The sequence below is a fragment of the Hyla sarda genome, chromosome 8 (genome assembly GCF_029499605.1).
Source record: "Hyla sarda isolate aHylSar1 chromosome 8, aHylSar1.hap1, whole genome shotgun sequence".
Classification (NCBI taxonomy): Eukaryota; Metazoa; Chordata; class Amphibia; order Anura; family Hylidae; genus Hyla; species Hyla sarda.
In genome coordinates, this window is record NC_079196.1 from 92,288,530 (window position 1) to 92,315,350 (window position 26,821).

Below are 26,821 nucleotides of genomic sequence, written 5' to 3' on the forward strand. Positions count from 1 at the left end.
TCAGAATTCTGCGGATGTCTTTTTTTTTAAATCTCTATAATCTTTTCAGTGCCGATATATAAGCCTTTCTGTCATTATGCAAATGAGGCTCAGAAGCCCCGGGGCACTCCAGTGGCTACCCATATGGGGTAGGTAGATTCAAGTGGGCAAGAAAGAGGCAAAAGAGGACTTGCATGGGCTGAATTTACCTGGGTTATTTATGTGCTGGAAAATGCCCCCCATGGGCTTTTGAACCTAATTTACATAATAAAAAGGCTTATATCTCAGTAATGGAAAGGACAATGGAGATTAAAAAAAAAAATTAAAAAAAAGTATTTCTGGAATACTGATGATGAGCTCTATCTAGCCATGTGCTTATTTACATTTTTGTTCTGCTGACAGGTTGGGTGGCTCTGCTGTTGTATTAACCAAATAAAGGCTTCCTTTTCCTTATACACCATAGGTATCCTCCAAAGCTGCCAGTAAACTGTGTATGGTGGTAAACATTTTATCTAACACTCAACTCCCTATAGAGTAGATTCAATGAAAACTAGTATAGAAACTGTAGCACTCACCAGAGTAGAGTAATGTATCCCATTCATCCTGACATTGTGACCTTCTAACCTTCTTTTAATAAATGGGATATATTGCTCTACATCAGTAAGTGCTGCAGCTTCTATATTGCTGTTTATGGAATATATACTTTACTAATCCCCCCCTAAAGTGGTCTTTAATAATCCCTAAAGTGGTCACACATGCTTAGTTCAACTGCAATCTCTTGGTCTGTCCTGCAAGTATTGGCAGTTAATCTATACAGAGTAAACAAGAAAGAGGGATTGTGGGCAAGAGTGTGTGCAATGTCCCTTAGCACACAGCATGGCCACAATACAGAGAGGAAACCGGGAAGTGATCTGATCCATTGGGGAAAGAACACTATAGTTATATAGGTCAATTTACCTATGAAAGTGGCTCATTTTTACTCCTTCACATTATGTATGCAGTACACCTGACATTCCCAACTTTGCTAGAGCCAGTCAGGGTCTCTCATCATGTAACTGTGGGTGCGATCTTACAATCCTCTAAACTGCTTGACAGGTACTCCGGGGGAAAACAATTATTTTCAAATCAACTGGTGCCAGAAAGTTAAACAGTTTTTTTGAATTACTTCTATTTAAAATTTTAATCCTTCCAGCACTTATCAGCTGCTGTGTACTACACAGGAAGTTGTATAGTTCTTTTTCTGTCTGACCACAATGCTCTCTGCTGACACCTCTGTCCGTGTCAGGAACTGTCCAGAGCAGAAGCAAATCCCCATAGCAAACCTCTCCTGCTCCAGACTGTACCTGACATGGACAGAACTTGTAGCAGAGAGCACTGTGGTCAGACTGGAAAGAACTACACAACTTCCTGTGGAGCATACAGCAGCTGATAAGTATTGGAAGGATTAAGATTTTTATAGTATAAGTATTACATATATTTAAGTAATTTACAAATCTGTTTAACTTTCTGGCACCAGTTGATTTGAAAAATGTGAAAAAGTTTTTCACCGGAGTACCCCTTTAAAGAATACTGATTCTTCTAAATTACTGCTATTGGGGAACATGATCCTTCCTCTAACTTACTGAAACATTTCTCAGTGACATAATCTCTTTAAGATGAATATAAATGTAAAATCTGATTTTAGGATTTGTTCTATATTCACTATGGACTCATTATGGATTCATGGATGGACTCTTACTGACTAATTTTAGGGTCTCATGGTGCTTAAAACAACGATCTAATTTTAAAATATGAGATTAAGCTGCCTGTAACATATTGACTTGCAAGGAAGTAATCACAAAACAGCTATTTGGTATTGCAAGTATCCATGGGCCCTGCTGGGCATAAGCAGGAGTCTGCGGGAGAACACAATCAGTGGTTGCGGCCACACCACCTACTTTCCTTTCACAATCAAGCAGCTGTATTCTCAGAGTTAGCGCCTTGAAGGAAGCTATGGATCCACTGCCAGAATGAAGCAGAAAGGGCTGGCGGGATGTAATTGCTCAATACAGAATGACTCTGCTTAGAGGATTGTTTGAGCCGAGCCAGCAGGGGACTATGTTAGGAAGGTAATTGTACAGATACGATTAGTTCCTATTTAGTGGCAAGTCAACTGAGGCAGTAAATAACCTCTTCACGAATGGAGAGGGGTTAGAAAGGTGCCAACTCTCTTTTTGCATCCTGATGGCACACCACCTGGACTGGCTCCACTGATCATTGTAATGTATGATGCAAAATGTTCTCTGGCATGATTGGTTAACTCTTACAAAGCTTAGCGGGGATCCTTAAATCTGTAACACTCTATGTCAAATTACAGATGTATCCTCGCCTGAAAGAAAATCTATGAATAAACATATTCATCCTGCACTTAGGGAACAGTACTCTTCTCAGATCCATAGTTTTACTTTATATTTTTAACATTTTTATCCCATTTCTTTTAGCTATTCCTTGATTCATAAAAAGTTATGATGTTTTCTAAAATATTTCTGGCATAAAATTTCCACATATTTTAAGATCCCAGCTTTCGGTCATTCAGTCAGAACTTTTACTGTTTACAGTAAATCAAGAACTATCTGGATTATTTAATGGGCACACAGGCAATACTGAGGATCAGTATATTACTCAGGCAGGGGTAGACATTGACATTAAAGGGCCCCTGCAAGTACAACATATGGCCCCTTAGCTTCTGACTGCTAACCTGATGATAAAATGGTACGTCCGCCCTTGAGCTTACATAACTGTAGTTTAGTTGTAATTCCATAGCACTTTGTCTCAGCGGTTGGACCATCCTGCGATCAGCTACTTATCCCCTATCCTGTGGATAGGGCATAAGTAAATTTTTGCTGAAGATCTCCTTTAAGTTGTTCTTTGGGGAAAAGTGCTGGAGTTCTCCTTTAACTGACTAAAACTAGTCATACAGCAATATAACTGTGATATATATTTGTGATAATGTGTCACAATCCTTGTTTGGAACCCATTTGTGATGTCACAGCAGTTTTGTGATTTCCCAGAAGCTTTCCTGGAAGAAGCACAATTGTTCAGTCACAATAAAATAATATTTTACATAATCCAGATAATTCTTTATTTACTGTGTAACTGGCATATGTACATATAGGTTCTGATATACTATTGCAAACCCAACATGTTTTGCCGGGTTGTGTGCCAAATTCTGGTGCATTGCAAAAAGTTTTAGATTTTAGAAAAACAAACTTTTCAAAAATGAGATTAGTCATAAATGAGTCCCTATCAGACTGAAACGGATTACATGGAGTCCAGGAGAAATGGGACTACTTAAAAGATGCATTATTGAAGGCAACAGAAAATTGCATTAGACTTGTCAGTAAAAGCAGAAAAAGGAAGAGACCACTGTGGCCAAAATCATAAAAAACAAAAAGCTAGCATTTAGTAATTATAATAGTGGTAAGAGACAACGTGGCGGCACCGCTTTCAGGAGAAGAAATATGTTTAATGTTCGGCCAAGTTCCTAGGGAGGCAGTAAATTACAGATGCAATACCAGGGGGTGCAGATTTGTATGTCAAAATACAGAAAATGTTTCGTGGTAAGAGAAGATAGACAACTCGCACTCACCCTCTGTAGTTGCAGTAATCAAGGAAATTTTATTCCAAAGATGTACGTCTGGAAATAGCAGGCATATGGACGTGAAAGAGTCCCGAGACAAACAACTAGTTTCACACCAGGTAGTGCTACCTGGTGTGAAACTAGTTGTTTGTCTCTGGACTCTTCCACGTCCATATGCCTGCTATTTCCAGACATACATCTTTGGAATAAAATGTCCTTGATTACTGCAACTACAAGAGGGTGAGTACGATTCGTTTATCTTCTCTTACCACGGAAGATTTAGTAATTATAAAACAACCCAAAGCAATGAAGATAGGGAAATCTACAAGATTAGGCAGAAAGAGGCCAAGCAAGTCATAAGAACTTCTAAAGCGCAGGCAGAAGAAAAACTAGCTCAGTCTGTGAAAAAAGAGGATAAGACATTCTTCAGATATATAAATGAAAAAAAGGAAATTAAAACAAAGAATAACTAAATTATTGCATGTCCCTGACATTTTCACAAAAACCCAACATATTTACTAAGGTTTCCACAGAAAATATAGTGGATTTGAGCTGCGGAAAACCCGAAAGATCAGTGCATGTGTAAAAAAAGCAAAATGTAGGGAAAAGTGCAAAATGTATGGAAACCTTAGTAAATACTGTGGAAAAAATAGTAGGGAATTAAAACCCACAAAGAAACCTACACTCCACTCCAAGTAAATCAGATCCAAAATGTACAATAAAAAGGATATTGAAGGATACAAAAGTTAAAAAGAAGAAATAAGTAAATAAGTTTGTGATGGGTTGGGTGTGATTGAAAAGAAGAGAGGAAATAAAGGTGGTGGTTTGATGAAAAGGGAGGGGATATGTTGTTGTTGTTATTATTATTATTATTATTTTTCCCTTTTTCTTCTTCCTCCTCTTTTTCTTTGTTTATCCCACTAGTCATTTAGTCATAGATGTTAGTGCTTTGGAATTTTGAATATAGGATAGAATGGGGGAAAACTATTGAAAAGAGACTGCAGAAATGAGGGAAGAAATAAAGCCAGAAGAGGATGCAGGCCCAAGGCAAAAAGAAAGTAAAAAAAAATCAAAAGCGGGCATGCAATTGGTGAACAAGCAAATTTTCAGGTTAATATGTAAAGGTCTAAGTAAAGTAAGGATCCCTGGGAGGTATCAAGTATTGACTCCAGTAGTTTTATTTTAGGAGTATATATAGTATATAATTAGATTTTTGGTATTACCCTTCAGGATATCGATGGGTCAGCTATTGTGGAATATTCTTGGATTAATGTTATTAAGCTATTAAGATATTGTGATGGTGTGGGAGGGGGTTGGGGCAGAGAAATGTATATTGATATTCATTTTTGTATATGCAAGATAAGTTAAATAAAGGTTATTAAAAAAAAGTTTAACTGGTATAAATTGTGGTGTCACAATAACATACCTGAATGAAACCAACGTGTGACTTCACTAAAGCTTACCTCACTGAAAAAAACTTGTGATGTCACAACAGAATACCTGACTGTAACCATCTTGTGATGTCATAGCAGAATACTTAACTAAAACCAACTTGTGATGTCATAGCAGTTAACCTCACTGAAACATACTTGTGATGTCACAGCAGTTTACCTGACTTAACAACCAACTTGTGATGTCACAGCAATTTACTTGATTAAAGCATTCGTGTGATGTCAGATCAGATTACCTGACTAAAGACTACTTGTAATGTCACAGCAGCTTACCTGACTGAAAACTACTTGTGATGTCACAGATGTTTAACTGACTACAGCAAACTTGTGAAGTCACAGCAGCTTACCTGAAACGTTTCTGCTGTTATGATCTGTTATTTTTAATGGTTCCCCTTTTGCTAATATATGATCCCTTTTTAATCACTTTTTTCATTGTTCTGGGGTGTGATGTGATTAAAAAGCAGCAGTTTTGGACTTTATGGGGTAGATTTATCAAAACCTGTGCAAAGGAAAAGTTGTCCAGTTGCCCATAGCAACCAATCAGATTGCTTCTTTCATTTTGCAGACACCTTGTTAAAATGAAAGAAGCGAGCTGATTGGTTGCTATGGGCAACTGGGCAACTTTTCCTCTCGACAGGTTTTGATAAATCTCCTCCTATTTGTTTTTTATTTTTATACCATTCACCGTATAGGATCATTAAAACTATATTTTAATAGTTTGGACATTTATACACGCGTAAATACCAATTATGTTTTTTTTTGTTTTTTTTACAAGGGTAAAAAATGGTTATAAGTTTTTATTGAGGGAATGGCTCATTCACATAAAAAAAAAAAAAAAACTGGAGGCGGCCAGGAGGCAGGTGAGGAGACCTCCATTGGCTATTTTGATTGATCAGACACTGGCGATTACACCATGGGTGGTCCGATCAGTTCCCTTAAGCTTCAATAATGCCGCAGATGCCATGATCAGTATTGATCACGGCATCTGGGAGGTTAGTGGCAGAAGTCAGCGCGATCTCTGGTGTCCGCCATTAACGGTGGGTACCTGGCTGCTGATAGCAACTAGGATCTACCGTACATGAGTGCAGCCCCTGTTCTCATATCATGTGCACAATGTAAATGCATGTCCTGGTGTGTTAAAGGGGTTATCAAGGAAAAAAACTTTTATATATATATATCAACTGGCTCCAGGAAGTTAAACAGATTAGTAAATTACTTCTATTAAAAAATCTTAATCCTTTCAGTACTTATGAGCTTCTGAAGTTAAGGTTGTTCTTTTCTTTCTAAGTGCTCTCTGATGACACTTGTCTCGGGAACCGCCCAGTTTAGAAGAGGTTTGCTATGGGGATTTGCTTCTAAACTGGGCGGTTCCCGAGACACGTGTCCTCAGAGAGCACTTAGACAGAAAAGAACAACCTTAACTTCAGTAGCTCATAAGTACTGAAAGGATTGAGATTTTTTAATAGAAGTAATTTACAAATCTGTTTAACTTTCTGGAGCCAATTGATATATATGAAAAAGTTTTTTCCTGGGATACCCCTTTAAGTACCAGAACACCAGGAAGTACATATACGTCCAATGTTGTTAAGGGGTTAAGAAAATATAGATATTTCTTGAAAAACAATATTTTAGTAATATGGAACCACCAAATGTACAAAAAATTCTCATTCTGTTTAAATCTTTTTATTAGCTTGATCAGGAGAGCAATGGAGGTTTGATTCAGAAGCTTCCATCCATTCTGGAAGATGATGAATTTGAAGATGATGAGAAATGTCCCTTGCCGGTTAGCCCAAGAGGAGTGAGCCCAGTAGAGTCCTCTCTAAAGGTGCCTAAAGCATATAGCTCTCCAATGCTATCACCTCTGACACCACGTGCTTTTAAAACTCCAACTAAGAGAGCAGACAAGAGCTTTGGAGACATCTTTGGATCAAGTGAAAAGGGCAAGTTCCCGGCTGGTGATGGGGGAAGACCATGTAAACTTCAGATTCCTGCTTTCAACATCAATGTTCCACCTGTGCTTAGTCCCAGGTAAGCACATTTTATATACTTTACTTTTGATGAGAACACATTGAAAAGAGAAGATAGAACGCAACTGTAATGCCCTGGTTCATAATGCTGAATGTCTGTATGCTCACCCAGAACCACTTCCTTGCCTACTTGCGTATCCACCCTAGACAGCGGATCTGCAATTGGTCGACGATCCCTGCGCTATGTAGGGTGCAGAGCCATCACAAGTCAAAATACTAAACAGAACTGTACAATGGATAGGGAACCATGCAGAACATGAATCATAAACAAGTAAGAAGAAACAAACAGGGAACCAAGATTATATATATATATATATATATATATATATATATATATATTACAGCAGGTATACTGATATGGATTTTATCAGTGACCTAGTAAATATCTAACCCCTGTCCGAATTTGTTATATCTTTACAAGATTAAAGTGCATGGACATAAGTAAATTACACAGACACACATTGTCAGTGATAACATACTTCTAAGTTTTATTAGTCAGTCATCCAGTTATATAGACATTGCAATTAGCATAAGTTCCTGCCCTCACTATGGAGGTGAATATAGCCTTAGCATGCCATATAAGGTATGTGTCACGATGCCGGCTGGCAGGAGGTGGATCCTCTGTGCCAGAGAGGGATGGCGAGGACCGTGCTAGTGGACCGGTTCTAAGACACTACTGGTTTTCACCAGAGCCCGCCGCAAAGCGGGATGGTCTTGCTGCGGCGGTAGTGACCAGGTCGTATCCACTAGCAACGGCTCACCTCTCTGGCTGCTGAAGATAGGCGCGGTACAAGGGAGTAGACAGAAGCAAGGTCGGACGTAGCAGAAGGTCGGGGCAGGCAGCAAGGATCGTAGTCAGGGGCAACGGCAGGAGGTCTGGAACACAGGCTAGGAACACACAAGGAACGCTTTCACTGGCACGATGGCAACAAGATCCGGCAAGGAAGTGCAGGGGAAGTGAGGTGATATAGGGAAGTGCACAGGTGATCAGACTAATTGGAACCACTGCGCCAATCAGCGGCGCAGTGGCCCTTTAAATCGCAAAGACCCGGCGCGCGCGCGCCCTAAGGAGCGGGGCCGCGCGCGCCGGGACAGGACCGACGGGGAGCGAGTCAGGTACGGGAGCCGGGGTGCGCATCGCGAGCGGGCGCTACCCGCATCGCGAATCGCATCCCGGCTGGAGGCGGTATCGCAGCGCCCCGGGTCAGTGGATCTGACCGGAGCGCTGCAGTGAGGAGAGTGTAGCGAGCGCTCCGGGGAGGAGCGGGGACCCGGAGCGCTCGGCGTAACAGTACCCCCCCCCTTGGGTCTCCCCCTCTTCTTAGAGCCTGAGAACCTGAGGAGCAGACTTTTGTCTAGGATATTGTCCTCAGGTTCCCAGGATCTCTCTTCTGGACCACAACCCTCCCAATCCACTAAAAAAAAGGTTTTCCCTCTGACCTTTTTGGATGCCAGAATTTCTTTGACGGAGAAGATGTCCGAGGAGCCGGAAACAGGAGTGGGAGGAACAGATTTGGGAGAGAAACGGTTGATGATAAGTGGTTTAAGAAGAGAAACGTGAAAGGCATTAGGAATACGAAGAGAAGGAGGAAGAAGAAGTTTGTAAGAGACAGGATTAATCTGGCACAAAATTTTGAAAGGACCAAGATAGCGTGGTCCCAACTTGCAGCTAGGGACACGGAAGCGGACATATTTAGCGGAGAGCCATACCTTGTCTCCAGGGGAAAAAATGGGAGGAGCTCTTCTTTTCTTATCCGCGAACTTCTTCATGCGTGATGAAGCCTGTAAGAGAGAATTTTGGGTCTCTCTCCATATGATGGAAAGGTCACGAGAAATTTCATCCACAGCGGGCAGACCAGAGGGCAACGGGGTAGGGAGGGGGGGAAGAGGGTGACGGCCGTACACCACGAAAAATGGGGATTTGGAGGAAGATTCAGAGACTCTGAAGTTATACGAGAATTCGGCCCATGGAAGAAGATCTGCCCAGTCATCCTGGCGGGAGGAAACAAAATGTCGTAAATAATCACCCAAGACCTGGTTAACTCTTTCTACTTGTCCATTGGATTGAGGATGATATGCAGAAGAAAAATTTAATTTAATCTTGAGTTGTTTACAGAGAGCCCTCCAGAATTTAGACACGAATTGGACGCCTCTATCCGAGACGATCTGCGTAGGCAACCCGTGAAGACGAAAAATGTGTACAAAAAATTGTTTAGCCAACTGAGGCGCTGAAGGAAGACCAGGAAGAGGGATGAAATGTGCCATTTTGGAGAATCGATCAACGACCACCCAAATAACAGTGTTGCCACGGGAAGGGGGTAAATCAGTAATAAAATCCATACCAATCAGAGACCAAGGCTGTTCGGGGACAGGCAGAGGATGAAGAAAACCAGCGGGCTTCTGGCGAGGAGTCTTATCCCGGGCACAGATAGTGCAGGCTCGCACAAAGTCCACAACATCAGTCTCCAGAGTCGGCCACCAATAGAAGCGAGAGATGAGTTGCACAGATTTCTTGATGCCCGCATGACCTGCGAGATGGGAGGAGTGACCCCATTTGAGGATTCCGAGGCGTTGGCGTGGAGAAACAAAGGTCTTTCCTGGAGGAGTTTGCCTGATGGAGGCTGGAGAAGTGGAAATCAGGCAGTCAGGAGGAATGATGTGTTGCGGAGAGAGTTCAACTTCAGAAGCATCCGAGGAACGAGAGAGAGCATCGGCCCTAATGTTCTTATCGGCAGGCCGAAAGTGAATTTCAAAATTAAATCGGGCAAAGAACAGAGACCACCTGGCCTGGCGAGGATTCAGCCGTTGGGCAGACTGGAGGTAGGAGAGGTTCTTGTGATCGGTGTAAATAATAACTGGAAATCTTGATCCCTCCAGCAGATGCCTCCATTCCTCAAGTGCTAATTTAATGGCTAGAAGCTCTCGATCCCCGATGGAGTAGTTCCTCTCCGCCGGAGAGAAGGTCCTAGAAAAAAAACAACAAGTAACAGCATGCCCGGAAGAATTTTTTTGTAGAAGGACAGCTCCAGCTCCCACTGAGGAGGCATCAACCTCCAATAGGAAGGGTTTGGAAGGGTCAGGTCTGGAGAGCACGGGAGCCGAAGAAAAGGCAGACTTGAGCCGTTTAAAGGCGTCTTCCGCTTGAGGAGGCCAAGACTTGGGATCGGCATTTTTTTTGGTTAAAGCCACGATAGGAGCCACAACGGTAGAAAAATGTGGAATAAATTGCCTGTAATAATTGGCGAACCCCAAAAAGCGTTGAATAGCACGGAGTCCGGAGGGGCGTGGCCAATCTAAGACGGCAGAGAGTTTGTCTGGATCCATTTGTAGTCCCTGGCCAGAGACCAAGTATCCTAGGAAAGGAAGAGATTGGCATTCAAACAGACATTTCTCTATTTTGGCATAGAGTTGATTGTCACGAAGTCTCTGAAGAACCATACGGACATGCTGGCGGTGTTCTTCTAGATTGGCAGAAAAAATCAGGATATCGTCCAGATATACAACAACACAGGAGTATAAAAGATCACGAAAAATTTCATTAACAAAGTCTTGGAAGACGGCAGGGGCGTTGCACAGGCCAAAGGGCATGACCAGATACTCAAAGTGTCCATCTCTGGTGTTAAATGCCGTTTTCCACTCATCCCCCTCTCTGATGCGGATGAGATTATAAGCACCTCTTAAGTCCAGTTTGGTAAAGATGTGGGCACCTTGGAGGCGATCAAAGAGTTCAGAGATGAGGGGTAGGGGGTAGCGGTTCTTAACCGTGATTTTATTAAGACCGCGGTAGTCAATGCAAGGACGTAGGGAGCCATCTTTTTTGGACACAAAGAAAAATCCGGCTCCGGCAGGAGAGGAGGATTTACGGATAAAGCCCTTTTTTTTAATTTTCCTGGACGTATTCAGACATGGCAAGAGTCTCTGGGGCGGATAGAGGATAAATTCTCCCCCGGGGTGGAGTAGTGCCCGGGAGGAGGTCGATAGGACAATCATAAGGCCTGTGAGGAGGTAGAGTCTCAGCTTGTTTTTTGCAAAAAACATCCGCAAAGTCCATATAGGCCTTGGGGAGACCGGTTACAGGAGGAACCACAGAGTCACGGCAAGGGTTACTGGGAACCGGTTTTAGGCAGTCCTTGGAACAAGAGGGCCCCCAACTCTTGATCTCCCCAGTGGACCAATCCAGGGTTGGGGAATGAAGTTGAAGCCAGGGAAGTCCAAGGAGAATTTCAGAAGTGCAATTGGGGAGGACCAAAAGTTCAATCCTCTCGTGGTGAGATCCGATGCACATTAGAAGGGGCTTCGTGCGGAAACGTATGGTACAGTCCAATCTTTCATTGTTTACACAATTGATGTAGAGGGGTCTGGCGAGACTGGTCACTGGGATGTTGAACCTGTTGACGAGAGAGGCCAAAATAAAATTTCCTGCAGATCCGGAGTCCAAGAAGGCCATAGTAGAGAAGGAGAAGGCAGAGGCAGACATCCGCACAGGCACAGTAAGACGTGGAGAAGCAGAGTAGACATCAAGGACTGTCTCACCTTTGTGCGGAGTCAGCGTACGTCTTTCCAGGCGGGGAGGACGGATAGGACAATCCTTCAGGAAGTGTTCGGTACTAGCACAGTACAGGCAGAGGTTCTCCATGCGGCGTCGTGTCCTCTCTTGAGGTGTCAGGCGAGACCGGTCGACCTGCATAGCCTCCACGGCGGGAGGCACAGGAACGGATTGCAGGGGACCAGAGGAGAGAGGAGCCGAGGAGAAGAAACGCCTCGTGCGAACAGAGTCCATATCCTGGCGGAGCTCCTGACGCCTTTCGGAAAAACGCATGTCAATGCGAGTGGCTAGGTGAATGAGTTCATGTAGATTAGCAGGGATTTCTCGTGCGGCCAGAACATCTTTAATGTTGCTGGATAGGCCTTTTTTAAAGGTCGCGCAGAGGGCCTCATTATTCCAGGATAATTCTGAAGCAAGAGTACGGAATTGTACGGCATACTCGCCAACGGAAGAATTACCCTGGACCAGGTTCAACAGGGCAGTCTCAGCAGAAGAGGCTCGGGCAGGTTCCTCAAAGACACTTCGGATTTCCGAGAAGAAGGAGTGTACAGAGGCAGTGACGGGGTCATTGCGGTCCCAGAGCGGTGTGGCCCAAGACAGGGCTTTTCCAGACAGAAGGCTGACTACGAAAGCCACCTTAGACCTTTCAGTGGGAAACTGGTCCGACATCATCTCCAAGTGCAGGGAGCATTGGGAAAGAAAGCCACGGCAAAACTTAGAGTCCCCATCAAATTTATCCGGCAAGGATAGGCGTAAACCAGAAGCGGCCACTCGCTGCGGAGGAGGTGCAGGAGCTGGCGGAGGAGATGATTGCTGAAGCTGTGGTAGTAACTGCTGTAGCATAACGGTCAGTTGAGACAGCTGTTGGCCTTGTTGCGCTATCTGTTGTGACTGCTGGTCGACCACCGTGGTGAGGTCAGCGACAACTGGCAGAGGAACTTCAGCGGGATCCATGGCCGGATCTACTGTCACGATGCCGGCTGGCAGGAGGTGGATCCTCTGTGCCAGAGAGGGATGGCGAGGACCGTGCTAGTGGACCGGTTCTAAGACACTACTGGTTTTCACCAGAGCCCGCCGCAAAGCGGGATGGTCTTGCTGCGGCGGTAGTGACCAGGTCGTATCCACTAGCAACGGCTCACCTCTCTGGCTGCTGAAGATAGGCGCGGTACAAGGGAGTAGACAGAAGCAAGGTCGGACGTAGCAGAAGGTCGGGGCAGGCAGCAAGGATCGTAGTCAGGGGCAACGGCAGGAGGTCTGGAACACAGGCTAGGAACACACAAGGAACGCTTTCACTGGCACGATGGCAACAAGATCCGGCAAGGAAGTGCAGGGGAAGTGAGGTGATATAGGGAAGTGCACAGGTGATCAGACTAATTGGAACCACTGCGCCAATCAGCGGCGCAGTGGCCCTTTAAATCGCAAAGACCCGGCGCGCGCGCGCCCTAAGGAGCGGGGCCGCGCGCGCCGGGACAGGACCGACGGGGAGCGAGTCAGGTACGGGAGCCGGGGTGCGCATCGCGAGCGGGCGCTACCCGCATCGCGAATCGCATCCCGGCTGGAGGCGGTATCGCAGCGCCCCGGGTCAGTGGATCTGACCGGAGCGCTGCAGTGAGGAGAGTGTAGCGAGCGCTCCGGGGAGGAGCGGGGACCCGGAGCGCTCGGCGTAACAGTATGGTCTTTCTGTTAGAATCTTTTCGGAAGGCTTTTAGGCGTTGGCCAGGACAGGAAATTCCTTACATGCGGGAGGGGGGAAACAAGGAGAAGAGTTAACATTGAGGATGGGCCTTGTCAAATTGTCTTTTTATACTGGATACACACACACATATATATATATATATATATATATATATATATATATATATATCCATTACAGTCCCCCCTTAAAATTACTATTTTCCCTTTCCCTAATTTCCATCATCCTAACTCATCTGCCCCAATGTGTTTTCTCAAATGTTTCACAGTACTTTAGACGACCCATGGCTTGCCCATGGACCCCCTTAGCCTCAGACTTTACACATATGGAGTCAGATGCTGTCCCTATGGTTCACTGGTTTTACAGATGATCTAAAAGAAAAGGAGAAGGCGCTCCATGTGCGGGATCAGCAGGTCAGGCCCATAGGGAAGGGAAACGATCTATCCCACGCCGCTTACCAGAGTTGGTTGTGTGCACACACACAACAATGGGAAGCGCCTGTAATGCTTGTGTCCTCATCCGCAGCCCTCCTAAAAGGCAGTAGATAAGCAATAGGACCGTGTAGTAAGAGATGTCGGCGCTGGATAGAGGAACCAGGAGGAGTGCAGCATAAAATCAAGTAGGATTTATTAGATGCAACGCGTTTCGCTGCGCATGCGCAGCTTCATCAGGCAGGTGGCAGATGGCATTGAAGCTCTGTAATGGGGTATAGGCTTCATCAGTAGTCTCTAAGTCCAAATTCGTCATCACTAGCATGGCATTCTCGACAGCCTTCTCACACATCTTCTTTAAGCAAGGCAAAACCAACACACAGCAAAAGCAAGGATTAGCAGGATTATTAGTATGGTTATTCCAATTTGGGCCAAAGTCTTTTTCCACCCTCCCATCCAATCAAAGTATTGATCCCAAGGGTCTGAGATTCCATAATTATTTTTAAGTTCTACCGATAGGGCCTCTAGTTTCTTTACCATATGGTTACTTTACCATTGGGTCCTGTATTGGCTGGGATATATGTGCAACAGATCTCCCCAAACATTTTACATTTTACCCCCTCCCCCCCTTTTCCCGTTAACACCATATCTAATGCCATATGATTTTGGATTTTGGATGTGGAACTTAGTTGTTCGGCCTGACCTTTAAGAGCATCAACTGAGAAATTTAGGAATCTCTTCTGGTTACAATAGATATAATTAATCCAGCCTACATTCTTGCTAATGGAAATTTAGGGTATTATAGACTCAAATCCAGATTTTACTTAATCTCTAGCTTTAAATTCATCTGGGACCCCCCTTAGGACTCCTATAGCATCAATATACACATGGGGGGGTCAAGGCTCCCAGCACGGGCTGCACCCTTACTTCTGGAGTGTGGTTCGGGTTCCTCTGTAGGTTTGGTAGTGAAAATGTGTATGGGCATAAGAGCCTTGGCTAATGTGCATTCTCCAGTCCAATTCCCTTTTAATTGGGTTCTAAGCTTCATATCCCCATGTATCCCATACCTTATGGTTGTTAACATTTATTCATTCCACTGGCTAGGCCAATCCTTTCTATATTTTTACACCAAGTATTTATTTTCCTAAGAACATTATCACCAGGGGTCAAGTCTTGGGAAAAAAAGGTGTGGGAACTCACCCATGCTTTCTACTCAAGGGCTGGTCCTGCTAATGGGAACAGTGTTCCTGCTGTGGAAAAAGTGCAGGAACTCAGTTCCCATGCGTCCCTGCAGGACTTGAGCCCTGATTATCATCACCCACTAAAATGCTTATTTCACCCCGCTATTTGTACAGAACACCAATGTTCACCCACTTATTCTCCTCATACAATGTCACATCCTAACAATCCGCTGTGATTATGTTTTCCTCTGGAACAACCATGGTTATGTAAAGATATACAGTTATCAGAGAGAATATATAGATATCAGGCAATTAGATCAATTAGTTTATCTGTCTAATCATTTCATGATGTTTATAAACGGTTTGCTCAGTCTTCTTTCTTTCATCAGTTCATCAAGTCCATTTGTTTGCACTATTAGACTATAAAAATTCAGGATTCACAGTCTTTTGCACCATCCAGTGCATATTCTTAGATACATCCATACGGGATCATCACTTATTTCCTGACACACACTCAATCATGGGTTTAAAGGGTACTCCCATGGAAAACTTTTTTTTCTTAATCAATTGTTGCCAGAAAGTTAAACAGATTTTTTAATTACTTATATAAAAAAAATCTTAATCCTTCTAGTACATTTAGGGGCTGTATACTACAGAGGAAATGCTTTTCTTTTTGGATTTATCTTCTGTTATAACCACAGTTCTCTCTGCTGACCTCTGTTGTCCAATTTACAAACTGTCCAGAGCAGGAGAAAATCCCCATAGCAAACATATGCTAATCTGGACAGTTCCTAAAATGGACAGCAGAGGTCAGCAGAGAGCATTGTGGTCATGACAGAAGAGAAATCCAAAAAGAAAAGCATTTCCTTTGTAGTATACACCCCCAAAAAAGTACTGGAAGGATTAAGATCTTTTAATAGAAGTAATTTACAAATCTGTTTAACTTTCTCGCACTAGTTGATTTAAAAAAAAAAAAAGTTTTCAACGGGAGTACCCCTTTAACCCCTTAAGGATCCTTGACGTAGGCCTACATCATGACACCCTGGTACTTAAGGACCCATGACGTAGGCGCACGTCATGGAGAATTCCGGCCCCCGCCACGTGCCGGGCAGGGATCGGACCGGGATGCCTGCTGAAATCATTCAGCACGCATCCCGTGCAAACGCCCAGGGGGGGTCATCATACCCCCCATGTCGGCGATCGCGGCAAATCTAAAGTGAATTCACACTTGCGATTTGCGCAATTCCGGGTCATTACAGGTCTATGGTGACCCGGTGACACAGAATATAAGGGGGATTGCGGTTATCTAGGACACCGCGGATCCCCCTGAACACATAGAAGTGAGGTGACAGGGGTGCCACCCCTCCTATACCTGCTATTGGTGGTCTAGACGCGACCACCAATAGCAGATGGGGGGCGGGGGGGTTAACTTTCATTTTCCCCGTCCTGCCCACCCACAATAGGCGGGGCAGGATGGGGAAACGACGGGGACCGGCGCCGAAGATCCACTTACCCATCCGGGCGGGCGTCGGAGGCAGCGGGCGACGGAGATCGGCGGGCGGCGATGTCGTGCGGTTGGATCGTACGGAAGCCGGTGAGTTGCAACATCTGGAGGGTACAGTTTGAGACCACTATACAGTGGTCTCTAACTTTAGCCCTCCAAATGTTGCAAAACAGCAAACAGCTGTCTCGGCATGCTGGGAGTTGTAGTTGTGTACCTCCAGCTATTGCATAACTGCATCTCCCAGCATGCCCTTTCGGCGATCAGTACATGCTGGGAGTTGTAGTTTTGCAACAGCTTGAAGCACACTGGTTGGAAAATACTGAGTTAGGTAACAGAACTTAACTGAAGGTTTTTCAACCAGTGTGCCTCCAGCTGTTGCAAAAGTACAACTCCCAGCATGCACGGTCTGTCAGTACATGCTGGGAGTTGTAGTTTTGAAACAGCTGGAGGTTTGCCCCCCCATGTGAACCTACAGGGTACATTCACACAGGCAGGCTTACAGTAAGTTTCCTGCTTCAAGTTTGGGCTGCGGCAAATTTTTCGCCACAGCGCAAACTCCTAGCGGGAAACTCACCATAACACGTCAGTGCGAATGTACCCTAAAAACACTACACTAACACATAATAAAGGGTAAAACACTACATATACACCCCCTTACACTGTCCCCCCCAATAAAAATGAAAAATGTATTGTACGGCAGTGTTTCCAAAACGGAGCCTCCAGCTGTTGCAAAACAACTTGCTGGGAGTTTAGCAACAGCTGGAGGCACCCTGTTTGGGAATCACTGGCATAGAATACCCCTATGTCCACCCCTATGCAATCCCTAATTTAGTCCTCAAATGCGCATGGCGCTCTCTCACTTCGGAGCCCTGTCGTATTTCAAAGAAACAGTTTAGGGCCACATATGGGGTATTTCCGTACTCGGGAGAAATTGCACTACAAATTTTGGGGGGCTTCTTCTCCTTTTACCCCTTATGAAAAGGAAAAGTTGGGGGCTACACCAGCTTGTTAGTGTAAAAAAATAAAACATTTTACACTAACATGCTGGTGTTGCCCCATACTTTCTATTTTCACAAGCGTTAAAAGGAAAAAAAGACCCCAAAATATGTAACGCAATTTCTCCTGAATACGGAAATACCCCATATGTGGGCATAAAATGCTCTGCGGATGCACAACAAGGCTCAGGAGTTAGAGTGCACTGTGTACATTTGAGGCCTAAATTGGTGATTTGCACAGGGGTGGCTGGTTTTACATAAAAGCAAAAAAAGAAATACCCTCATGTGACCCCATTTTGGAAACTACACCCCTCATGTAATGTAAAAAGGGGAACAATGAGCATTTACGCCCCACAGGTGTCTGACAGATTTTTGTAACAGTGGTCCGTGAAAATGAAAAATGTAATGTTTCATTTGCACAGCCCACTGTTCCAAAGATCTGTCAAACACCAGTGGGGTGTAAATACTCACGGCACCCCTTATTAAATTCTGTGAGGGGTGTAGTTTCCAAAATGGGGTCACATGTGGGGGAGTCCACTGTTCTTGCACCACAGGGGGCTTTGTAAACGCACATGGCCCCGGACTTCCATTCCAAACAATTTTTTTTCCCAAAAGCTCAATGGCGCTCCTTCTCTTCTGAGCATTGTAGTGCGCCAGCAGAGCACTTGATGTCCACACATGGGGTATTTCCATACTCAGAAGAGATGGGGTTACAAATTTTGGGGGGCATTTTGTCCTATTATCCCTTGTAAAAAAAAAATAATAATTTGAGGGAAAACTAGCATTTTAGTGGAAAAAAAAATCATTTACACATCCAACTTTAACGAAAAGTCATCAAACACCTGTGGGGTGTTAAGGCTCCCTGGACCCCTTGTTACGTGCCTTGAGGGGTGTAGTTTCCAAAATAGTATGCCATGTGTTTGTTTGTTTTTTTTTGCTGTTCTGGCACCATAGGGGCTTCCTAAATGTGACATGCTCCCCAAAAACCATTTCAGAAAAACTCACTCTCCAAAATCCCACTGTCACTCCTTCCCTTCTGAGCCCTCTACTGCGCCCGCCGAACACTTGACATACACATATGAGGTATTTTCTTACTTGAGAGAAGTTGGGTTAATTTTAGGAAGATTTCTCTCCTTTTACCCCTTGTAAAAATTCAATAACTTGGTCTACAAGAACATGCGAATGAATGTAAAAAATGAAGATTTAGAATGTTCTCCTTCAATTTGCTGCTATTCCTGTGAAACACCTTAAGGGTTAACAAACCTTTTGAATGTCATTTTGAATACTTTGAGGGGTGCCGTTTTTATCATAGGGCATTTCTAATATGAAGGCCCTTCAAATCCACTTCAAAACAGAACTGGTCCCTTAAAAATTTCGATTTTGAAAATTTTGTGAAAAATTTGAAAATTGCTGCTATACTTTGAAGCCCTCTGGTGTCCTCCAAAAGTAAAAACATGTCAACTTTATGATGCCAACATAAAGTAGACATATTATATATGTGAATCAATATATAATTTATTTGGAATATTCGTTTTACTTATAAGCAGAGAGCTTCAAAGTTAAAAAAAAAATGCAAAATTTTCAATTTTTTCATCAAATATGGGAATTTTTCCCCAATAAATGATGCAAGTATCAACAAAATTTTACCACTAACATAAAGTAGAATATGTCACGAAAAAACAATCTCGGAATCAGAATGAAAGGTAAAAGCATCCCAGAGTTATTAGTGCTTAAAGTGAAAGTGGTCAGATGTGCAAAAAATGGCCGGGTCCTACATTGAAAATTGGCTGGGTCCTTAAGGGGTTATGGAAATGGATAACAATTACTGAATCTAGACTAGGCACAACTTTACAAAAGGTTCTTTATTGTATTCTTTACTGTATCTATGGTTAGGGAATCAGTACAGTCAGACAAGGACATACTTATATTGGTCCACCTTAGGCAGTTAAAGGGGTTATCCAGGGAAAAACTTTTTTTATATATATCAACTGGCTCCAGAACGTTAAACAGATTTGTAAATTACTTCTATTAAAAAATCTTAATCCTTTCAGTACTTATGAGCTTCTGAAGTTAAGGTTGTTCTTTTCTGTCTAAGTAATCTCTGATGACACGTGTCTCAGGAACCGCCCAGTTTAGAAGAGGTTTGCTATGGGAATTTGCTTCTAAACTGGGCGTTTCCCGAGACACGTGTCATCAGAGATTACTTAGACAGAAAAGAGCAACCATAACTTCAGAAGCTCAAAAGTACTGAAAGGATTAAGATTTTGTAATAGAAGTCATTTACAAATCTGTTTAACTTTCTGGAGCCAGTTGATATATATAAAAAAGTTTTTTCCTGGAATACCCCTTTAAATGAAGTCTACTCATAGTCTCTGAAACAGGTAAGATGATTATGGAGTGTGTTAGTCATGTACCTTTAATGTTTTACTTAGGTCAAATAGGTCTGTAGAAAACTTCTTTCTACACTGTTAAATCCTAAGGCCATCCAAAATATGGACATTACTACACACATAGCTCCCTTCTGCTTAGTATATGGGGCCATATATGTTACCATGGGGTACAAGACTGTTGGCACACACAGTTTCTTACCAACTCTCCAGATGCAGTCTTTGGCCCGTACCATCTTTTTCTTGTTCCATTGGTCTCTCTAATGATGCATTGCTGGCTCCTGCAAGAGACCTAACCAGACAGATCCACACTTCCCATCCACCTGCACACTTTGTACCATAACTGTGGGAGGACAGGAGCTCTGCAGCCTTGGCAGCCTTCTCCACCATCCAGTCCCCTTGACTTCTGAGGTTGTTTCCTTCATGTGGGTCTGAACTTTTATGATGGCTGCCTTCTCTGGAAGCTCTAGGACTTTGAACACTTGAATTAAATACTACAGATTCTATATTTGATTGGTTTGCCCAAGGATTCAAGAAAACTTTTACTCCAATAGGCCCATACTTGTGGGCGGTAATATAAAAGTGTACCCATACTCATCATGTCTTACCTTCAGCCAAACATACACATTTCAGCGAATATCTTCAACTCTACTTTCTGAACCAACAGCTCAGATAGAGTGATTTATTGAAGTAGAACTTCATTCTGCGTGTGGTCACCATATATCTTGTCTTATGTATTACATCTTTGCATCACTTGGAGCAAGCTTACATTTACAACTCAGCATCAACCATAGATTCTCTGATATGTAATCATGGCCGGCTCTTGAATTTTTAACCTCATATGTTCAAGACAATCAATCATAATCTGAGAGTAGCACAGGTACCAAAGAAAGGTCTTCTTTTTCAGCATCTTCATATTACACTAAATTATCATTATAAAGTTTTTCACTCTCAATTGATGTTATTCAAATAAATGCAATGTAGAATGTATAGGTATATCACATTGGATATACATGTACTATGAACATACTCAATTTCAAACAGTGGATATATATATTTCCTTCAAGTCTAATGTGACTTTGTGTGTCAGTAGAGGAGGCTGTCACTCTCCCTATAAGGCCCCACCTTTCTCCTCCCACTCCCCTACGTCATTGGTAACCACCCCTTTGAGTTTGGGTGTTTGCTTTACCTCAGTTTAGATCAGTCATCAATAACCCTTGAATGTCTAGTAACTAACTGGATTCCTGTGTCACTTTACAAGAAGTCATACAATACACACATAACATGTAGTAACAATACCGACATGTACAAATACTCAACATACAACACACAAGGCCCAACACACATTCTCACCAAAAATGTAAAAGAATACAAAATATACAGAGCTCTTTAAAAAAAAAAAAAAATTGGGAAAAATCCCCTTCAATGTGCATTGTTTATAATGAAATAAAGCTGACTTTAAATAATTAGGTAATACTTATCACATAAATAGTGATCACTTTTTTAAAATATCCTTTGATATATATATATATATATATATATATATATATATAACAATTAGTAGCGCAAAGGGAACCTTTTAAATTATTTTATTGTATAAACATAACACTCGTGGTGATGATTAAAAATCCGTATTAGCCACCATACACTACTTATATTGCCACATCCATTTTATATCTGTAGAGATGTATCACAGGTTGTAGTCCATATATTTCTCTAGGCCACAATGTTCATCAGTGCGTTTTTAAAGTGCATATGTGAATGTGCGTTTTCTACTTGTTCATCAAGGTATGCTTGTATACTTGTGTCATCTATCTTCTGTATGTGCCTCCCACTCACCTTGGTTGTCCATGTGTAGTGGCAGTTACTTGTTATGTGCATATGTTAACAGAAGTATTTAATGTGCTTTTATTTTTCATAGAGGTGTTTCGATCGTATGCCTCTTTGGTAACTTAATGTCCATCTGTTAGTGGCAAATTATATCACAGTCTTTTAGATATTTGCACTTTATACATATTGCACATTTGGAATGTGTCTATTTAAATTGTTGCACACACTTATTGCACATATTCCTTATTGCACATTGCACTTATTGGACTTATCTCTTATTCCGGCTTTTCAAGTAGTTGGTGCTAATTTTTTCTTTCGGATGGGAGCCTTTTTTTAGGTAATTGCCGGTCCGACGCGTTTCCTCTTGCGATTCTTCCGGGACTTATTTTCGGCTTCTTTCACTCCTCCTGTATCCTTCTTTAGATGCGGCACTGATGATGGCCGTCATCAGTGCCGCATCTAAAGAAGGATACAGGAGGAGTGAAAGAAGCCGAAAATAAGTCCCGGAAGAATCGCAAGAGGAAACGCGTCGGACCGGCAATTACCTAAAAAAAGGCTCCCATCCGAAAGAAAAAATTAGCACCAACTACTTGAAAAGCCGGAATAAGAGATAAGTGCAATAAGTGCAATGTGCAATAAGGAATATGTGCAATAAGTGTGTGCAACAATTTAAATAGACACATTCCAAATGTGCAATATGTATAAGGTGCAAATATCTAAAAGACTGTGATATAATTTGCCACTAACAGATGGACATTAAGTTACCAAAGAGGCATACAATCGAAACACCTCTATGAAAAATAAAAGCACATTAAATACTTCTGTTAACATATGCACATAACAAGTAACTGCCACTACACATGGACAACCAAGGTGTGTGGGAGGCACATACAGAAGATAGATGACACAAGTATACAAGCATACCTTGATGAACAAGTAGAAAACGCACATTCACATATGCACTTTAAAAACGCACTGATGAACATTGTGGCCTAGAGAAATATATGGACTACAACCTGTGATACATCTCTACAGATATAAAATGGATGTGGCAATATAAGTAGTGTATGGTGGCTAATACGGATTTTTAATCATCACCACGAGTGTTATGTTTATACAATAAAATAATTTAAAAGGTTCCCTTTGCGCTACTAATTGTTCTATACATTACTGGGAGACCTAACAAAATACGGTACGGACAAGTATTTTATTTTTCTTGGCCAAACTTCTCTCGTTACTCATATAATATAATTAGACAATTAATCGCATTTCCTGATACACTTAATTTTTGGCATCCATCCTGCACATCTGTGAAAACAAAACTTATTAGAAAATTAATGTAATATCATAAAATATGTTAAATTAATACTACATGGATTTTCTTTTGTTATTTACCAATCTAAAAAGGATCCATTACAACACAAACTTACATAAACAGCTTCAACCATGCTTTCACTCAGCTTACCTAGAGACCTACCACGACCTCTACATTCTATAGCACTAAGCACTCATCATCATCTTCACTTTTACCCCCACAATTTGAAAAAACATCAAACAACTCCCATTCATGGAACTGCTCACATATCCGGAAGTTATAATACACACCCTGAAACAAAGGCTCTCTATTTAACATCCCATCAACAGGCTACAAAAATGTATGTCTGTGCATCAGAGTTAATTCCATTACCTAACTAATCACACTGCTGTATATGAATACTGTATATATAACACTGCTGTATATGAATACTTTTGTCCATCAACCATAAGCATATTTCAAACTTTCCACTGCCTTAATATCCATAGTCCATTCTTCACTCGCCACATGTTTTTCCATCAAAACCTTGAGTCTCCATTTTGTTTCTTTAGTATTCATCAAAACCTTAAAGCGTACCCGTCAGATCCAACAAAAAAAAATTTTTTTTTAAATATATCACTCAGTACCTAATCCAGACCATGTATATCAAATTTTTATGTGTCTAGCACCTTTATTTTTTTTATTACACTTTTAATTTAGCTCACTAGTCTGAACTCCTCTCAGTATGCTAACTGCTCACATCTCCCCTAGCATTAGCAAAACAACAACTCCCAGCTTGTCCTCACTGACAGTAGTGCGACACAAGCTGACAGTGGGAGGATTTTTCCTAGAGCTTTGAGCCCTGCGCTCACAGCTGTCAATCAAGGAAGTGTGTCCATGACGTAGGTGATGACTCATGGACACAGCAGGACTAGTATGTGTCCAAGCAGGTGGGGGGGGCAGTTGTTTGACTGGCTTTTTCAGTATTCAGTATTGCATGCTTTACAACGTATCAAAAATTTTTGCATCGGACAGTGCCCATTTAAGTCTCGATTTTGTTTGTCTTACCCTATTCAGCTACTAACAACAATCTGCTCCTCTTTTTCTTGTCTTAACACTTGTATATATCATCAACTTTTGGACTAACTTATCAGCTTTCTCAACAACACAATGCATACAGTTATTTGTCTACTCAGGCTACTATATCCAATATCACTAAGGAACATTCTTTGGGAGATAATTGGACAATGCTACTTAACAACTTAGTTTACAATACGGACACAGTTTTGACATTTCTGAGGGAACTACAACTCCCATCATACTTTCCTTTCATCCCTTTACACACACAAGAGATTTTCAGTTTCTTCAGCTCTCATTACCATCTTTAAATGTTTCCCATCTTTCCAAACTCATACATCTTTCCCTTGGCATTTTTGCTAATCTTCCTACAGCTCAGTCACCCTTTTGACATTTGTGCAGAAGTCCCTTCCCCCTCTTTTTTTTTCAACAACTTTACCAGTTAGGTCATTCTAAACTGCAGCTCTGTGACCTTTGCTTTTCACTGTCTTACATCTGACCGACAGCCCCCCCCCCTTGTGCTATTCAAGGTGGTACCTATTTGTAGGACCTCCAGCTGCTGCACAAACTTCTCTGCTTTCTGCAAACTACAAACCCCTCTCGACCCCTCCCTTTCTTAGGAGATAGCTCTAGAACATTAGGGTTCAACTAACAGACACATTTAACTGCAGTTCTGCCTTTTTATCTAAGTCTGGTACTAGAAAGGAAAGATCTACTCCCTCTCTTCTTCTAAAATAGCTAACTAATCCATGGACACAATTAAGACATGACATGACACATTGACAATTAGTTGCAATGGGACAGATCCTGGGGATATGTTATTGTCGGAGAGTCCTGGGTCATACCTTCTGGTATACACTCTGTCCTAGGCACACCTTCCCGCAGTGTCTACTTATGACATTATAACCGGCATCCTGCGCCAAAATCATCTAATATCCTCTCTCTGGATCATTAGTTTACCCCAAAATTTTATCCCCCATGAGAGACCCAGTCCCCCCCCAGGATCCTGCTTATTCACTCACTCACATTTCATACACACTCAGGTAGCAGATAGTTACTTATGACAGGTTCAGTTAAAAGATTCTGGGCAAGATTTTTACCTGCCTTTTGCTAGCTGTGAGACAGTCGACTTAAGGCACAAAGATAAACCAAATTGGGAGACAATGGTTGGTACTTGGCTAAGTCACAAGAAATGTTTTCCTACCGTACTATTGGAGATGATCAGCTTCCGTCTGTGTCCCATCTCTTTGGTCTAACTTTATGCCTTGTATTGCACGACTGCCTCCTGGTACCATAACCCAGAGTCCCTGTCCAGGCACCAAACTGATATGGATTTTATCAGTGACCTAGTAAATATCTAACCCCTGTCCGAATTCATTATATCTTTATCAGATTAAATTGCATGCACATAAGTATATTACACAGATACACATTGTAAATGATAACATACTTCTAAATGTTATTAGTCAGTCATCCAGTTATATAGACATTGCAATTAGCATAAGTTCCTGCCCTCACTAGGGAGGTGAATATGGACTTGGCATACCATATAAGGTATGGTCTTTCTGTTAGAATTTTTTTGAAAGGCTTTTAGGCGTTGGCCAGGACAGGAAATTCCTTACAAACAGGGAGGGGGAAAACAGGGCGTAGAGTTATAATGGATGGATGGATGGGCCTTGTCAAATAGTCTTTTTATACTGGATATATATATATATATATATATATATATATATATATATATATCCATTACAATACAAAGTGGTGACAAACAGGTTATCAGAGAGATAAAACAGCTGTTATATAGAGTATTGACTAACAGGACCTTTACCGTGGTGGAGTAGAAAAAACAAACAGGTCAGAATACAGGTTCTAACAAGAAAGAGCAGAAATACTACACACAAGGCTAGGAGCATATCAAAAATAAATGAATCAAGACCTACACAGAGTTGGAGGACAAAACACAAACTGTTTAGAACACAAGTTAAGGTACATGCTTAGGAGACAGATACAAACTAGACAGGATAAAACAGACCATAAGTACAGATTATACAACACTAAAAAAAACTGCTCAAAACTACAAGTCAGAACTGAAACAGACAAGACCAAAATTTGGATGAAGTTTAAATCAAGAGCAAGAGCCAGAAGTCTGAGGAGTCACCTTAGCTGCTGATTGGCCCGGGCTTGTAACTCATCACAGACCATTTTGCAACAAGCAAAGCCTGACCAGGTGCAATTGTTACAGTCTGCCTCACATCTGTGTTGGAGGCTTTGTTTGGAACGTCAATTACAGTTTCCATCATACTTCACGAAACAACAGAAACCATAACATGCCAGTATAGTTTGTCTGCTGCAGCGATGCCTTCATCACAACTTTTTTTTTCTATATCTATGATGAAACAGAAAAAGTGAATTCACAATGCAGGTGTAAGTTGAAAGACCTCACATGTAACACAAAAGAAATGGAAATAAAAGCTCACAGGCCTGTAAGATACCTACTTAGGAGTTACAGGTAAAAAACATTGAAGGTTTGTATTGCATTGTCCTGTTTTTCTACTAATTTCTCAGTTCTTGAAGCTTACTTTAAGAGCCAATCCAACCTATTGAATTTATTTTGAAGCACATTTCCGCCACAAGTTGTGATATAAAATGAAGTGTATTTTCTAGAGGATGCTGCCAGGTTGAGAAGCTTTTTATTGTTATCTAATACAAAGCCTTGAAATCAGCGATGAAAGGAACATGCCCTCTTCTGTTACCTACAAGACTCAGTGAATACAAATCAGTCAAACAACAAAGCTACTGATGCATTC

General features: G+C 42.1%; 1 protein-coding gene across 5 annotated transcripts in view; it reads left to right on the plus strand.

Annotated features, from left to right (window-relative positions):
- The window catches only part of LOC130283815 (potassium voltage-gated channel subfamily H member 8-like), a 520,269-nt gene that overhangs the window by 445,990 nt on the left and 47,458 nt on the right, over window positions 1-26,821 (plus strand). For all 5 annotated transcript variants that reach the window (XM_056533330.1, XM_056533331.1, XM_056533332.1 and 2 more), the window contains one exon: window positions 6,740-7,077. In XM_056533330.1, coding sequence (XP_056389305.1) covers window positions 6,740-7,077 — 338 coding nt within the window. The remainder of the gene's footprint in view (window positions 1-6,739; window positions 7,078-26,821) is intronic.